General features: G+C 53.1%; 1 protein-coding gene across 2 annotated transcripts in view; it reads right to left on the bottom strand.

Annotated features, from left to right (window-relative positions):
- The window catches only part of ZC3H18 (zinc finger CCCH-type containing 18), a 57,105-nt gene that overhangs the window by 29,725 nt on the left and 9,912 nt on the right, over positions 1-17,468 (bottom strand). The window contains exons 3-4 of one of the 2 annotated variants that reach the window (XM_039226270.1): positions 9,319-9,403; positions 8,599-8,670 (exon numbers count right to left, since the gene is read on the bottom strand). In XM_039226270.1, coding sequence (XP_039082201.1) covers positions 8,599-8,670; positions 9,319-9,403 — 157 coding nt within the window. The remainder of the gene's footprint in view (positions 1-8,598; positions 8,671-9,318; positions 9,404-17,468) is intronic. The other variant, XM_039226277.1, reaches the window with a different exon arrangement.

Genomic DNA, 17,468 nt, shown 5'->3' with positions numbered 1-17,468 from the left:
GTGGCCCCCGTTCCTAAGTCGCTGTGTGAGCAGTTCATTTTCCCCTAAAAACGGGAAGAGCTCCCCGGTCGCGGGCAGCCCCGAGCTGCCTGCTCCCACGGCAGGTGCGCGTGCAGGACCCTTATTTATCCTGACTCACGAAACCACGCGTACTGATACAGCTGTCACAGAGAAGCATCAAACGCCCAGAACTGTGCCAGTCCCCCAGGCGTCTATACCTGCACTAGATGTCTGCATTTCCCCCACCAAAGCCTCCCATACCATTTCAGGACATTTCTGGACTTGAAAAATGTATTAAAGAGAAAACGGATTGACGGCCGTAATGATCTGGGTGCTTATAAAAAAACGTCATCTTTTAGAATTACCTGATGACAGAACACCAGGGTTATTCAAGGGAACTGCCTGAGTTTTCAGAGCAGAGGCAAGAAGGCCACATTTTAAATTCATCAGTAAGTGAATCAATCACTTTTTAAAACTAATTTTAGGGGGGCACCTGGCTGGGTCAGTCGGTGGAGCATGCAACTCTTGCTCTCAGGGTTGTGAGTTCGAGCCCCATATTGGGTGTGGAGAGAACATGGAAAAATTCAAAAAATAAAAATAAAAATGTAACTTTTTGAACAGTTAGCATGTATACAAGCTCAAAAATATAGCATACAATATCTAAATGGTTTAAAAATATTTTCAACAGGTTAGGGGCGCCTGGGTGGCTTAGTCGGTTAAGCGTCCGACTTTCGCTTAGGTCATGATCTCGCGGTTCGTGGGTTCGAGCCCCGCGTCGGGCTCTGTGCTGACTGCCAGCTCAGAGCCTGGAGCCTGCTTCAGTCTGTGACTCCCTCTCTCTCTGACCCTCCCCTGCTCACGCTGTCTCTCTCTCCTAGAAATAAAAAAACAAAAACAAAAACAAAAACATTAAAAATATTTTCAACAGGTTAACATGTAGTTAAAATTTAAACCATTTTTTAATATATATTCACTTTTTAAAAATGTTTGCTTATTTTGGGGGGTGGGGAAGGAAGGAGGGAATCTCAAGCAGGCTCTGCACTGTCAGCAAAGAGCCTGACACGGGGCTCCATCCCACGAACCATCAGATCATGACCTGAGCCGAAGTGAAGAATCAGATGCTTAACCGACTGAGCCACCCAGGTGCCCCTATATATTCACTTCCAAACGTGATATTCCATTTGAATGTTTCTGTCAACAGAACATAATTTTCCTTGTATAAATTACAGAGAACTAATCATTTGACATTTAGAAAAAAAGCTAAATCTACCTTTTAAACATCATGAATATTTTAACTTCTATTAAAACCAACTTAACATATTGATCTGAATTAAATGCAAAATAAAGTATGCTTAAATTACTTCTCTAGAAATGTGAAAATGACTAACTCAAAAAAATTTTTTTTTAATATTTAGTTTTGAGAGAGAGAGAGAGAGCAAGCACGAGCAGGGAAAGGGCAGGGAGGGGGGACGGAGACTCTGAAGCAGGCTCTGCCCTGACAGCAGTGAGCCTGATGCGGGGCCTGAACTCACGAACCACGAGATCATGACCTGAGCCAAAGTCGTACGCTTAACTGCCTGAGCCCCCCAGGCGCCCCTTGCTTTTGGAATTCTTGAGAGTGTATGAGAGATCACACAAAAGTCAGGGTTTGGGAAATACTATACTACAGGGGGCTCTGTACAATACTCCAGAGTCTCAGACAGGTTTAAAGAAAAAAGACTATGCAGTCCTGTATCTAAATAAAGAACTCCAAATGCCATCAAGTCCTTCGCCTTTTAAGCCTCGCAGAACTCCTCCCTCCGGCCCTCCTCACTGCTGTGCAGTTAGAGCACTACCAGCGGCTTCCTGCAGAAAACTTCCAAGCGCAGAGAAGCATTAATGTAAGCGCCAGGTTTTCTGTGACTTTTGTAACCTAAAATATGTAACTGGGAGGTGGATAAAGGAATTCATATCTGATTTTTAAACTTAAAATATTTCCAAACAAAATAAAAAACATCTCCCGTGAGCCCACAGACAAAAAAGATCTTTTACTACTGCCACAGGCAGGGGGAGAAAAAAGAAAAGAAATCAGATGGGAACGCAGGGGTGAGAGCAGCGGCGTGTGCCCGGTGCATCTCCGGCGGGTGACCGCAGCCTGTCCTCCTGGACCCTCTGCTCCAGGTGTGAGAAGACCCTTGCTGGCCACCAAAGACAGGGTGAAGGCTGCCCCGGGCAGAGGCGGGGGGGCCCAGCGGCACGGCCAGGACAGGCGCCCAGCACGCGCACACAACCCGGCAGCAAAGGCGGTGCGCTCCCAGTGGCCTTTTTACTTAAGGTTATATTCTCAAGCGATCTCTATACCCAACACGGGACTTGAGCTTAACACCCCAAGATCAAGAGTCGCACGCTCCGCCAACTGAGCCAGCTGCCCACTAGCCTTTTTCAAAGTGAATTTTTGTGTAGAATAAAGCCTGGAAAGACACCCCGAATTGCTGCATGGGAGAAAGACTCTTATCTGAGCCTGGGGGGCTCAGTTGTTTAAGCGTCTGACTTCGGCTCAGGTCATGATCTCCCGGTTCGTGGGTTCGAGCCCCACGTCGGGCTCTGTGCTGACAGCTCAGAGCCTGGAGCCTGCTTCAGATTCTGTGTCTCCCTCTCTCTGACCCTTCCCTGCTCACTCTCTGTCTCTCCCTCTCTCAAAAATAAACATTAAAAAAATTTTTTTCTCAATTACCACTGAAATGAGGGCAGAATATGTAACAATCTAGTAATTAATATGAAGAACAAACCTAAAAGCTCCAAGTGTGCACTCTAACGGGCATGGAGCCCAACAAACCTTTGCCTGCAAGTTTTTACCGGCAGCAAACACGACCTCAGGAGCACTTTCCTCTGTCATTCCGCTTGCGCCCAGTCACCGCCAGCAGTGTTCCGGGATATTTTAGATTCTCTACGGAGCGTGGTCACTCGGGCGACTAGAATACTTGAGTACTATCTGGGCTGCTTTGTAAATAATGGAGATCTGAAGCCAGCGGTTCTTTAACTTTCAGATCTTAGGACCCAAAGAGTCACAAATGGGTTTTATCTATTGGCATTTACTACAGAAACGTAGTGTACGAAACGTGAAGATATAATGTATGGCACGTGTACTTATGTTAACGATGTTAACATAGGTGTGTTATGAAAAATAACTTTTTAAAAATATTTTAATGTTCTATGTATTTCTTTTTTTTTTTTTTTATTTATTTCTAGAAGAGAGAGAGAGACAGCGTGAGCAGGGGAGGGTCAGAGAGAGAGGGAGTCACAGACTGAAGCAGGCTCCAGGCTCTGAGCTGGCAGTCAGCACAGAGCCCGACGCGGGGCTCGAACCCACGAACCGCGAGATCATGACCTAAGCGAAAGTCGGACGCTTAACCGACTAAGCCACCCAGGCGCCCCAATGTTCTATGTATTTCTGAGAGAGAGAGAAAGAGAGACAGAGCACGAGCAGGGGAGGGGCAGAGAGAGAGGGAGACACAGAATCTGAAGCAGCTCCAGGCTCTGAGCTGTCAGCACAGAGCCCAACGTGGGGCTCGAACCCACGAACCGCGAGATCATGACCTGAGCCGAAGTCGGACGCTTAAATGACTGAGCCACCCAAATGCCCATAACTGTATTTTTTTTTTAATGTTTTATTTATTTCTAGGAGAGAGAGAGAGACAGCATGAGCAGGGGGAGGGTCAGAGGGAGAGGGAGTCACAGACTGAAAGAGGCTCCAGGCTCTGAGCTGACAGTCAGCACAGAGCCCGACGCGGGGCTCGAACCCACAAACCGTGAGATCATGACCTGAGCGAAAGTCAGACGCTTAACCGACTAAGCCACCTGGGCGCCCCGCCCATAACTGTATTTTAAAAATAGTGATATGATCATTATTTTTTTCCTGTAAACCTCTTCTTTTTATGTTTGTTTATTTTGAGAGACAGCAAGAGAGGGAGAAGAGGGAGGGAGGAGGAAGAGGGGCAGAGAGAGGAACGAGGAGACAGAGAATCCCAAGCAGGCTCCATGCCATCAGTGTAGAGTCTGACTCAGGGCCCAAACTCGGAGCTGTGAGATCACAATGTGAGCCGAAATCCAGAGTCGGATGCTTAGCCAACTGGGCCGCTCAGGCCCCTCCTTTTCGCAAACCTCTGGAGCCCCGCCATTAAGCAGAAGACAGCCGCTCTCTCCTGCCTGCTGCTGAGTCTCTGCGGCGAGGTCCTGCTGCGGCCGAGCAGGTGAAGAGCACGCAGCCTCAGGTGGAGATGCGGCTGGATGTGGGAGGGGACTCGCAACCTTCGAGGAGACTCTCGTGTTCTTGATGTTTCACCGACCTGGTCGAGCAGAGGCTTCTCAGCCGTTAGTTGCCACGTGGGGGCCCAGAACCCTCTCGCTGAGCGCTTCCAACTGCACTACCGACGCCCGTGGTCTATCTTGACCCGTGAGTGGCCCTTCTGCCCAGAGAGGACTTTGCAACACCGGGCGACGGTCACTTGGAAGTCGCCAAATGCTGCAGGCGGGGACTCAGGCCCTCCAAGGCTCCGATTCCCACCTGAGAGCCCGGCCCTCGTCATTAGCATCCGCTGCCGTCAGCTGCTCCCCAGGAGGCAGCAGACTCTGCTCCGCTCTGACCACGCTTGGTTCCGGGTCGCCGTGCCCGTCTCTACACGCAGGCCTGTCAGCCCAGCTCACGGCGCAGACTGCGTGCGCCCTCCTGGAGAGGACGTGTGGGCCTTGCTGTGGCAGAGGCGCTCTGGAGTGCTCCCAGAGCGTCTCGCTCAGCGTGCAGACTGCAGGGTCTTGCGGGTGATGGGTGTCACGTGACTGGATTGCGTGGCAGCCACACGACTTGGTAAATTTCATAAAAATCACTGAATTGCACGCTTAAAACAGGGAAATTATCTGGCATGGAAATTACATCTCAATAAAGTTGCATTTTTAAAAAACGACCTGTACTCAAGCATGAGATAACTGTCCCTACTCTGTGACAGACACCATTAATGAAACTGCGGTTGTGGCTCCGAGTACGGGGCAGCGCCAGACTGCTCATCACAGCATCACCAAGGTAGTTTTGACCTCAGGGTCCCTGGAAAAGAGTCTCAACAACCGCAAGGGGTTCATAGGCCACATTTTAAGACCTGCTGCTTTAAACATAGAAGAGAAAACAGAGATTCCCAAGCGGGCAACAGCCCATCTCCAAGGAGGGCGTCCTCTTCAAACAGCCAATAAGCACATGGAAAGATTCTCACTGGCGCTGATCACCATGGAAACGTAAAGCACAACCACAAGGAGACAGCACGTCGGAAAATACTCAGTGTAGGTGCGGCGGCCCTGGGGCCTCGGTGGCGGCTGCCAGGACACTGGACACGGTAAGGAGGCTCCTCAAGCAACTAAAAACAAAACCACCATCCAGTCCAGCAATTCTACTTTGGGGACACAGCCTGGGGTTTCAGGGCAGGATCCTGAAGACATGTGCACACCTAAGTCCACAGCAGCCACAAGACGGGAACAGCCCGGGGTCCACTGCTGGACGAGCAGATGAACAAAACGCAGTGGCCGCGCAGCGGAGGCCCAGGGCCTCGAGGACACTACGCGAAGGGAAGTCACTATGCGAAGTGAAGTACGGTAGCCACATAAGGACAAGTACCAGGGCACCAAGAGCAGCCAAATTCACAGACGGCAGAGTGGCGCTCACCAGGGCAGGGGGAGGGAGGGAAGGGAAGTTACTGTTTAGTGGCCACAGAGTTCCGGTTTTACAAGACGGAGAATTTTAGAGATGATGGTGGTGATGCCTGTGTGTGAATGTATTCAATGCCACAGGGCTGTGCATTTAAAAATAGTTAGGATGGGGGGGGGGGCGCCTGGGTGGGTCAGTTGGTTAAGCGTCTGACTTTAGCTCAGGTCATGATCTTGCGGTTCCTGAGTCTGAGCCCCGCGTCAGGCTCTGCGCTGACAACTCAGAGCCTGGAACCTGCTTTGGATTCTCTGTCTCCCTCTCTCCCTGATTCTCCTCCACTTATGCCCTCCCCCCAAAAAAACCATTAAAAAATTAGTTATGATGGTAAATCGTGTTGGGGGGTGGGTAGGGAGGAGAGAGGGAGAGGAAGGGAGAGAAAGAAAAGAAGAAGCAGAGACCAGGAGGTCTGGCCCACAGAATGGGCTGGGTGCTGCTGACAGCTGGCCCAGCCAGAAACCCAAAGTAGAACATAGTTTAAAGGAAATGTTATTTACGCTGCTGCAGGTAGAACTTCCTGTCTTGATGATTTAACGTAAATACACTAGAGGTAAAAATATATCACAAAGCACTGGCGCTTAAAGACGTTTCAATTTATATTCCTAAGTACATTTTGTTGCCAATGGTCACAAATATCAATGTATCCATTTGGGCAATTAATGATTAATCTGTGGGTATCTTTTAATAGAAACAGAACTAACATACTTTCTTAGGAAGAAACTTCATATTGAGATACAATTTACATGCCATAAAACGTCCCAATCTAAAGCGCACGACTTAGCAGGTTTTAGCGCACGTGCACAAAGCTGTTCAGCCATCGCCCTAGAAGGAACCCTGTGCTCAAGGGCGGGCGCCTCGGCTGGATGACGGCTGACCCAGCTCCTGCCTCTCTGGTCTGCTCTGCACAGCTGGCACCCGAGGCCTTCTGTGCCCGGCTTCTCTCACCCGGCATGACGTCCTCAGAGCTCACCCACGCTGAGGGACCCGCAGGTCACCCCTCCCGTGGTGATACTGAGTGATCCTCCACCGCGCAGACAGACCTCACGGTGCTTAACCACTTGTGAACCGACAGACATGGGCGCCGTTTGCACTTGTTGGCTATTTTGAACGCTGCTGGTATGAACGTTCATGCACAAGTTTGGTGTGGACATGTTTTCATCTCTCTTGGATGGAGACGGAGAGGCAGAATCGATGGGGCACGCAGGGCCCCGCGCTCGGTCCGCAGGAGCCGCGACTGTCCTCCGGCAGCTGCACCAGGTCGCGTCCCCACCGGCAGGGTGCGAAGGCCCTGTTTCTCCACATCTTCGTCAAATACGACAAACTCTTTAATTTTTTGAAGAGACTTCTCTTGCGACTGGAGGGAACTTACATGGATTCATCTCAATTTAACACCAGGCTTATAAATTGCAGGTAAGCAAAAACATTTTCTCCCAAAAACTTTCTCAAAAAACAAAAGGTGCAAGATGTGCTGCGGCACACCCCAAGAATCAACCATTGCTTTCCACACTGCGCCCCGCCGCGGCGCAGAGTAACTGGGGAATCCAGGAGCAAGGTCAACGTACACTCAAAAACAGGCCGAGAGAAGTTGCTGATTACGCCCAGTCGAGTCACCAAGAAGCCCGGGTGCCGCGAGCCTCAGGCTGCCGTGCGGAGCCCTGCGCTGGCCCAGCCTCTGAAACCCGAGCTGAGCGTTCTGGAGGCCGCCTGCCCTCCCTCCCACCGCGAGGCAGCCCTGCGCCTCCAGCGAGGCACCTCCCGCGGATCCTCGGCTGTGGTCCCAGCACGACTTCATCGGTCTGTGCGCATCTGTGGCTAAATTCCGGACACGGCCTCGGTGCTGTGACCCCCATGGCTCCTGGACTGGAGCCTGGGTGGGAGCTCCCACCTGCACGGGCCGGCCAGGCTTCTGCACAGTTGGACAAAGGAGCCAACCGGAGATGACGGTGCGCGCATCTATGCGTGGCCGCGTGTGTCTCCTCGGTAGGGTCCTGAGGTGGACGACATTTATTCCCCCGTAATTACGGAAAAGAGGTCTTCTGCTTAAAATTTTCTGAAATATTGATATTTCAAATGCCAAAGCTTGTAAAGAACCGCTAAGAAGCTACTTTCCGAAACACAGCACACACTCGTGTGCATCCTCAGGGTGGTGACGCGTCCACCAGACAACTGCCAGCCACCCTCCTGAGGACCAAGCCCGTGCTGCACGGCGGACCCGCCACATGCATGTCTGACTCACGAGTCCATGTATCTCCGCTTGGCAGAAACAACACAAACATTGGGCGCCTGGCGGGCGCAGTCGGTTAGACGTCTGACTCTTGATTTCGGCTCGGGTCATGATCTCGCGGTTCATGAGTTCCAACCCTGAGCCCCGCGTCGGGCTCCATGCTGACTGTGGAGCCTGCCTGGGCTTCTCTCCTTCCTCCCCCTGGCTCTGCCCCTCCCCAACCCGCTCGCTCTCTCTCTCTCTCTCAAAATAAACTAAAAAAACAAACCAAAACAAAACCACGCAGGTACACAGCACAGGCCAGGGCCACACGTCCCGAGGAGCGAGCTGACCTGGGTCCCGGGCATGCTGGCTCCTCAGTTCCTGTGCACCCTCTGCGTCACATCACCCTGGGTCTAGGGACAGGGCCTGTCCTCTTGGGAAGACGGGACTCCACCGTGCCCCTCCTGTCCCACCCGTCTCCAACCCCCACTCCCCGCGACCCACAAAGCCCCGTGAGCCTCATCAAGTGCCACTAAGAACTGGGATCCACAACCGCTCTCTGCCCCTCAGAGCCTCCCCCTTCCTTCTGGCTTCACATCAGTATTCTGGATCCAGGAGAAAGAAGTCTGGCCTCCGGAGCAGAGAGTGAATCCCGTATACTCTGTACCTTTAACCTGGCCTCTGACTGGTAAGGAATGTGATATTGGTGGAAGAGGAGTGGACAAGGCTGTCACAACATCTGGAAGAGAAGTACAGGAAGCGCTTGTGAAATTCAGAGCGCACACGCAGGCCGGGCCGGCGAGGCTAAGACAAAGACAAACCGCTTCCTACCTGTGCAAGGACCGCGCCCACACTACTGCCGCCCGGCACAGAGACCCTTACGGACCGGGTTCTCTCCGCCACTTCCGGTCGCCCCTGTTCTGTCTCTCTGCCACCTGTCACAGCCACTTGGCCGCACCATCCACCTTCCCGGAGGAGCGACCTTGCTGCACTCAGAGGCTGTCCCTCTGCTATTTAGAAACCATTCCAAACGGAGCATGTACTTGGATACGTGCAGCAGCAGCGCAGCGGTCTGCGCAGGGCGGCAAGCGTCACGCCGGAGCCTGGGGCACGCGCCTCAGGACGGGGCCTACGCGTGCACAGGGCTGACACCGTCCGGCACGGTTACGGCTCTGCTGTCACAAGGCCCCGGAGCCACAAGGTGCCAACGGCCAGGCCAAGCCAGCCAAGTGAGGCGAGGACCAGCAAAGGGTGGTGCCCCCCCTGCCAGGGTCACGGTCCGGCCCCAAGAACTTCCCTGCACAGGCCCCCGGGCCCCGGGCAAGGCCGAGCTGCCACCGCAGTCCCAGGAAAAGCCAAGCCCACACAAGGCCCCACGGACAATTACCTTTCATGAAGAATCGGCAGGTGGGACGCGGCCTCACCTTCCTGTCGCTAGGGTCCTTTACTTCACCCTCCTCCAGATCATCATCCTGAAACAGAGGACAATGTGACTTAAAAGGGAATCACTTTATCGAGAGACAGGAGGTGGGAGGGCAGTCAACACGCACGGCTGCCCCAGGACAGAGGGGGCGTTTCCGTGAGACCGGCGTTTCGGCCGCTCGGCGGTTCAGTTTCCAAACCCTCACGGGGCATGCCAGAGCTCACCTGCAAGACCTGGCACCCCACAAAACACCAACTAAAATGCTCCGTGACGCACATGATGCTCAGTACAAAGCAAGCTTCACCGTACTCCCTGCATCAGCAAGGCTGGGCGGGAAATGGTTCCAGTTTACGTTTTCAGTACCTTGTGCGTTTAAACAGTATTCATAGGGGCACCTGGGGGGCTCAGTCGGTTAAGTGTCCGACTTCGGCTCAGGTCATGATCTCACGGTTCGTGGGTTCCAGCCCCGCGTCGGGCTCTGTGCTGACAGCTCAGAGCCTGGAGCTGCTTCGGATTCTGTGTCTCCCCCTCCCTCTGCCCCTCCCGTGGTCCAGCTTTGTCTCTCTCTCAAAAACAAAAATAAATGTTATAAAAAAAAACCAGTATTTAGAAACCAAAATATTTTGTTCTTAAGACTCAACACTAATGTCCTCTAACTTAAGAGTCTAGGGGTGGTGGGGAGGGAGGTCAGGCTCAGACCCAGACCCCTGCCTTCTCAGTCCAGAGCTCCTAACCTTGGCCGTCGAGCTTTAGTGTGATGTGGGAACTTCACGAACGCCAAAGCCTGGGTGGTTTACGCGCCAGGAATTCCAAAGCATAGCCATGACCTAGACGACTGCTCTGCCCTATCCACCCTTGCTACCCCGGGGCCTCGGTCACCACTGACCTGCAGAGACACTCCCCTGTGCCCCTCGGGGGAGATGCCATCCCCAGGGGTCGCCGCCCCAGCCCCAAAGCGGGTATGCAGGTGCCCTGCTGACATCTTTGCTGGGGGGTCCCAGCTGAAGCTCCTCACTGGCCCCATGTTCTACCTAGCCTGTTCCAGGACGCCCCACGACAGTCAACCCAAGGGGTCAACGAAGCACCCCCCCACCCCCGCATCCAAAGTATTGCCCAGTCCCACCTGGCCTGGGGGCCACTTCCTAACTGGTGCCCCCAACTCTCCCAGCTCCGCACGGGCCGTGACGTGCAGTGACCTTTGTAAAGCCGGCCCGTGTTCTTCCTTCTCCACTTCTGCTACCGTGTGGCTCACCTCATTTTCAGATGGTGGAGGAGTCTCCTTCCTCAGGACCCCCCCCGCCCCGGCTCCCCCCACCACGGGTCACAACCACCATGGCCCTGTCTGACTGAACGGGGCCTCCACCAGGCAGGACTGTCACCGGTCCAAGCTCTGTGCTGGGCTTATAGCAAATGGTTGGCAAGCATTTGTTGAATGAAAAATAGTAAAGTCAAGCCCTGGATTTACGATGGCTTATCTTTAAAGCTTAAATCTTTGTATAATTTCTGCCTTAAAAATATTTATTGAAAAAGCATTTTCTAGGAGTGCTTGGGTGGCTCAGTTGGTTGAACATCACACTCTTGATGGTGGCTCAGGCCGTGATCTCACAGTTGTGGGATCAAGCCCTGTATTGGGCTCTGTGCTGTCAGTGCTGAACCTGCTTGGGATTCTGTCTCTCCCTTTCTCTGCCCTTCCCCCAGTCATTCAAAATAAACAAACTTTAAAAATTAAATAAATAATAAAAAACTAAAAAGAAAAAAAGAAAAAAGACTTTCATCTAAAACAAACATCAAAAAACTCGACTGTGTAAACAACGGTAACACAGCTTGACTTCTCTGTGCAGGCCTTTATTTTGTTTTAATAAAAACAAACCAGAACATAAAAGCCAATGCCTGACTATTACTTATATGACAAGAACCATGTGCACCCCAGCAGCCCTGCACTAAGGGCGGGTGAGTGGGCACCCATGACGGCGCCACGTGGGGAGGCAGGTGTGCCACACGGGCACCAGAGCAGAGGCCTGTGTGCCGCCCTGGTGCTGCATCTGTAAAATGGGGGTGACGATACTGGTCTACGATCTCTTGGGGCCAGATGTGTTTTGGGGATTCAGGAATGTTCTGGTTTTAGAAGGTGATGTAGCAGGGGTCAGAAGAGCAACCAGGAACGGACACAGTCATCCTGTGGGGGACGCCTGACCAGCCACACCAGGGACCACCAACAGCCTTGCGTCACGTGGGGCAAGGTCAGCCACCGGGCGAGCAAGGAAACACGTCCATTCTCAGAGCCCCTGAAACCCTGGGCTCAGGGTAAGGGCTGTGGCCTGCACTCATCACGTGGCTAATCTGGCGTGGACTCTTTGCTCAAATGCAGGGCAGGTGGCTGCTTCTGAGGCTTCAGCAAGGCCATGAAGCAGAGGAGAGCAGGGCCCCGCAGAGAGCGAAAACCTGAGCCGCCAGAGGGAGTGTACAGAGCACCACCTTTTGTAGAAGAGATCACATATCTAGACATAAAAGGAACAAGTAGGGGGGCGCCTGGGGACTCAGTCGGTTGAGTGTGCCCCTTCAGCTCGGGTCACGATCTCACGGCTTGTGGGTTTGAGCCCCGCATCAGGCTCTGTGCTGACAGCTCAGAGCCTGGAGCTACTTCGGATTCTGTGTCTCCTTCTCTGCCCCTCCCCCACTCACACTGTCTCTCGAAAATAAACATTAAAAAAAATTTTTTTTAAAAAGGAACATGTGGATTTGAATAGGAGAAAATATATAATGCTACCTGCAAAGAAGACATTTCAAAGTATTTTTGTACGTGTGGGGGCCCAAGAGGAGTCCCATGGACTGTCCACTGGGGACGGGACGTGGCTGCTGTCCTGCGGTCTGAGAGGCCACCTTGCCAGTGTGAGTGACGGACGAAAGCAGGTTTGGAACAAAATACATAGTCCACCCTTTCCCACATGGATGGCACCAAAGGACACATAACGTACAAACCAGAACAAAACACATGAGCAAAGGGAAGGACGGACACACCAGAAAGGGGGGACTTGAGTCGGGAAAGGCACACTGAAGACCCACAAATACTCATCTGAGTGTCCCTCGAACCCCGATGGAAGGAAGGGTCATGGCCAGAGTCGGCAGGTGCAAGAGGAAGGAAGCTCACACAGCAGGGCCCCACCCACTCCTGAGAGCCGCAGAGGCCAAGGCAAAGCCACAGGTACGGCCGGGTTAAGTGTGGCTTCCACAACAGGTGAGAGACCACCGATTAAGCAAGGCTCTCAGGGGACAGGCCGTCAGGGACCCCCGGCCTTCACCCCACAAACAAGCCAGGGTGCCTGTGTGGGAAATCCCACCTTCCACCACCCCCTCACAGGCGCAAAGCGCCGTTTCCAGAGCTGTATCTGTATCTGAAGGTACTTTGGCAGCACACCAAACGCATATAAATGTAAGTCAAGGTCTTGGTCACAGACTGTGAGGTTTAGACTAAAGAATTTTAATGGCCGGAGCGTCTGGTGGCTCAACTGGTTAAGCGTCCGACTTCGGCTCAGGTCATGATCTCACGGTTTGTGGGTTCAAGCCCCACGTCGGGCTCTGTACTGACAGCTCAGAGCCTGGAGCCTGTTTTGGATTCTGTGTCTCCCTCTCTCTCTGACTCTCCCCTGCTTACGCGGTCTCTCCCTCAGAAATAAACAAAAAAACATTTTTTAAAAAATTTTAAAAAAAAAGAATTTTAAGGGCCTACTCCTCCACATATCAAGTCACAAGTCCCAAGGACCCAACATCTAAAAGGGGGAGAACGAGAGAAGCGCGTGGCTGTAGCCTCTTCCACTCGGCTGCTCTGGCACCTCAGGGCCGGGAGGCTGCAGGGAGGAGGGGCAGGCGTGCGGGAGGGGCCTCTGGACGGGGAGCCTGATGGGCACGGGGAGCCTTAGGGACAACAGCAAATGCAGATCCTCGAGGTGGAAGCCAAACCGCACATTTCCTCCTCAGAAAACACCCAGGCAGCTCACCTGTGATACGGGCGGGCTTGAAAGCAATGGGGAAACCCCCTCGGGGACGCGCACGCTCCGCGAGGCCAGAGGCGACTTTGCAGGGGTTACTGAAGGGCCCCCGCCAAAGGCCTGGCGAAGGCAGGCCGTTTCCAGACCCAAGCGAGGACCCGGGGCCGGGAGGGGAGATGGCACAGGACCGGCCGCATCTAGGACAGGGCGGCATCTCGGCAGCGACGGGCTGCAGCTGGGAGCAGGCACACCGGCGGCGGCGGGGGGGGGGGGCGGGCCCGGCGCTGGAGCCGCCCGTGTGAACGGCCCTCCGGGGCGGACCTTCCTCTGCCTCTGCCACTCTACGTTTCGAGGGCACTCAACTTCCACGTACCCCAAAGTAATGGGGGTTCCGTCTCTCCGCTCGGGGGGCCGTGACTGGCTGCCCACAACGGGCCTGTTCTCACGAGACAGAGACGAGCCCGCCGACCAGGTGCGGTCAGACTGCGCAAGGACAACAGTCCGCAGCCAGGGGAACAGTCAGGGCAGGGGCAGAGCCCACGGAAAGGAAGCGACACTCACGCTGCCAGTTACACGGCCGAGCGTGGCCAGGCACGGACAGGGGCAGAAACCAGCAGAGGCGCCCGCAGGGGCCACGTGTGCTCCTGCCACCATTCACGGGACCCGCCCTCTACTTGTTGAGGTCTGTCTCCAGGCAGGGCTCGATCCCCGCTCTGCCCGGTCACAGGCCCAGCCCACCACGGGGCCGCCGGCGCGGTGACGGAGAGGCACAACGTGTGCGCGGTGCCGGAAGGAGACTGGTTCTGCGTGGCTGAACGGAGCTGTCCCCAAGTCTCCTCAGCAGCGCTGCTCCCAGCGAGGCTGGGGGCCCTCATGACAGGGTGCGATGGGAGCAAGCGGCCGGCCAGCCAAGCACAGGACCCTGGCGGGGCGAGAAAGCCAAACTAGGTTCTTACTCCACGTGCTTTTTATAGGGCAACCAGCCAATCTCCAGACAACGGCAAAATTTTCCAGGGCTGCCTCAGCTCAACCCGAGGTCCCGCACCACCACAGCTAAGCGCGGCCGGCACACCCGCTGCTGCGGTGACACCAGGTCGCCCAGGACCTGCAGGGAGACGCCTGACCCCCTACGATCGTGGAAATGTAGGAAAGGAGCTGAGTTTCCCCCAAGACGTATTCAACAGCGGAGGCAGGAAGAACTCGCAACTGGCCCTCTCTGAATGGGGATGGGTGGCCAAGGAGGCCCGGGCCACTGTGTCCTGGTAATCGGGACCTCCCTCGTTTTCTCAGGACGGAACAAAGACGGGGCTTCGCCCTGGGTAACACTGAAAAACCACACTCACAGGCGACCTCCGCCAACAACTTCATCTTCTGCCTAAGATTTCACCCAACCCTGTGGTACGTTTGCCCAAAGTGGGAAGGAAGCATGGCTGGACACCTAAGGACACTTGCATGACAACATCCTGAAGACACCCTTTAAATAAAGCAAAGGTTATTAACTGAGTTGGAAGAGAAGAGCTAAAATTCTAAGCTTGTAACCACATGACCCTCCTGCCCCCAAGTTCTGTTCTGATGAGCCACAGTTGGATACGCAATGTTTAGACCCCTATACACTTAGCAGGCACAACCAGCACTGCTGAAGACGGACAGGGCACACACGCACCAACGACCACCTGAGGCGGTGCGGTGCCCACCGCGAGCCCGCGGTTAGGTATTTAACCAGCAGCCTTTTCCTCCTCCAACCCAGAACGTTTCTGAGAGATCCCACACGCCTTTGTCCTTAATCACCCCCAATTATTTCAGTGTGCTCTGTCCCTCTCTCAACTCCTTTCAGTAAAAGCGCTGCTCAGCAGGACTTCAGGCTCTTTCTCCCCGAAACTCAACTTTTTAAAGATCATGAGTACGCAAGAAACAAGAAAACACTATGGGAAAAAGACAGTCTCTTCAACAAACGGTGCTGGGAAAACCGGACACGACGTGTGAAAGGAAAATAGGAGCACTTTCTTCCACCACACACCAAACTCTAAAAGGACGAAAGACCTAAATGTGACACCTGAACCCATACAAATCCTAGAAGAGAGCATAGGCAGTCATTTCTCTGGCACTGGCCGTAGCAACATTTTTCTACATGTGTCTCCAAAGGGAAGCAAAAGCAAAAATAAACGGCTGGGACTACATCAAAATAGAAAGCTTCTGAACACCAATGAAAACAATCAACAAAACTAAAAGGCAACTGATGGAATGGGAAAAGATATTTGCAAATGACATAGCCAATAAAGGGTCAGTATCCGAAATATATAATATATATATATAAATTTTATATTTATACATAAGTATATAAAAAATATATAAAAATACATAAAGTACTTATAGAGATGGCTGACTGGGTCAGTCGGAAGAGCGTGTGACTCTTGATCTCAGGGTCATGAGCTCAAGCCCCACGTGGGATGTACAGATTACTTAAATAAATAAAACTTATCGGGAGCCTGGGTGGCTCAGTCAGTTGAGCGCCCAACTCTTGATTTTGGCTCCGGTCGTGATCTCGTGGTCACGGAGTCGGGCTCTGCATCAGGCATAGTGCCCACTTGGAGTTCTTCTCTCTCCTGCTGGCATGAGCGCACTCTTTCTCAAAACAAAAAACAAAAACCAAACCTTAAAAAACTCAACACCAAGAAAACAAATAATCCAATTAAAAAATGGACAGAAGATCTGAATAGACACCCGGACGGTTGACAGACACACGACAAGATCCCCCACGTCCCTCGTCATCAGGGACACACCCAGGTACAACCTCACACCTGTCAGAGTGGCTAAAATCGACAACATGAGAAATAACAGGTGCTGGCGAGGATGCGGAAAAAGGGGAACAGTGTGCACGGCTTGGGGGGCGGGGCGCACAGCCTGGTGCAGCCGCTCCGGAGAGTAGTGGAGGCTCCTCACACGCTTAAAAACGGAACTAACACCCTATGGCCCAGCAACTGCACTACTAAGTACTTACCCTCAAAATACAAAAACACTAATTCAAGGGGGGTACACGCACCCCATGTTTATTGCAGCATACTTACAATAGCTAAGCTACGGAAGCAGCTGTGGTGTCCACTGACTGAGGAATGGATAAAGAGTGTGGTACGTATATAATGGAATACTACTCAGCCATCGAAAGGGTGAAATCTTGCCATCTGCAACAATGCGGGTGGAATCAGAGCATATTAGAATAAGTGAGATCACTCAGAGAAAAGACAAATACCACGCAGTCTCACTGGCATGTGGAATTTAAGAAACAAATGAGCAAAGGGACAGAGACACTGATGGCTCCCGGGGCGGGGGAGAGGGTGGAGATGGGCGAAGGGGGCGAGGGGGCCCGAGGAGGCGCTTGGTGTGCTGAGCACCGGGCGATGTAGGAAGTGCTGAATCACTGTACTGAGCGCCTGAAACCAACACGACACTGTATGTTCACTAACTGGAACTTAAATAAAAAACTAACAGAAGAGCTAGATGGTGACTAAAGTCCTGTCAACAGGATTAGGCGTCAGGAAAACCCAGCCTATCTGTGCCTGAGATGGTGTGTCAGCAGTACCTTCTCCATGACCTGAAAGTCAAATTACTTTAATAAATTACAACCGAGTGTGACGGCTCGATCAAAAGCTCAGGTGTTCGGATGCACAGTCCCCCATTATCCATTCCTAAGAGTCTCTTCAGGGACACTTCCAGACGGGACCCTCAGGGGATGGCTGGCGGGAAGGTACAAATGCCTAAAAGAACAGACAAGGCTGGACGGAAGCTTTCTGGAGCCCATTGGCCTCGAGAACAAACAGGAACTGAAAATCCATAATGGTTTTAGTTGAACATGAACTCAACTAAGTAAGTATTATTTAAAGTAGCAAAGAGAGAAATGAGCTCCGGTTACACAAACCTAGAACTTAAGGAAAAAAAATTGGGGCTGGGCGTTCGACCGCCCTCCCAGCAGGAGCGGCAGGGTGCGAGGACCCGGCAGGCCGAGCTCTGGGCCTGCCCCCCACCCCGCCCGTTACCACAGTGGCCGCCCCCAGAGCGAACCCCCCCCCGTGACCACAGTGGCCGCCCCCCGAGCGCCCCCCCCCCCGTGACCACAGTGGCCGCCCCCAGGGC

The sequence above is a fragment of the Hyaena hyaena genome, unplaced genomic scaffold (genome assembly GCF_003009895.1).
Source record: "Hyaena hyaena isolate Hyena2069 unplaced genomic scaffold, ASM300989v1 scaffold_1, whole genome shotgun sequence".
Taxonomy (NCBI): domain Eukaryota; kingdom Metazoa; phylum Chordata; class Mammalia; order Carnivora; family Hyaenidae; genus Hyaena; species Hyaena hyaena.
This window is presented reverse-complemented; position numbering and strand designations above follow the sequence as displayed.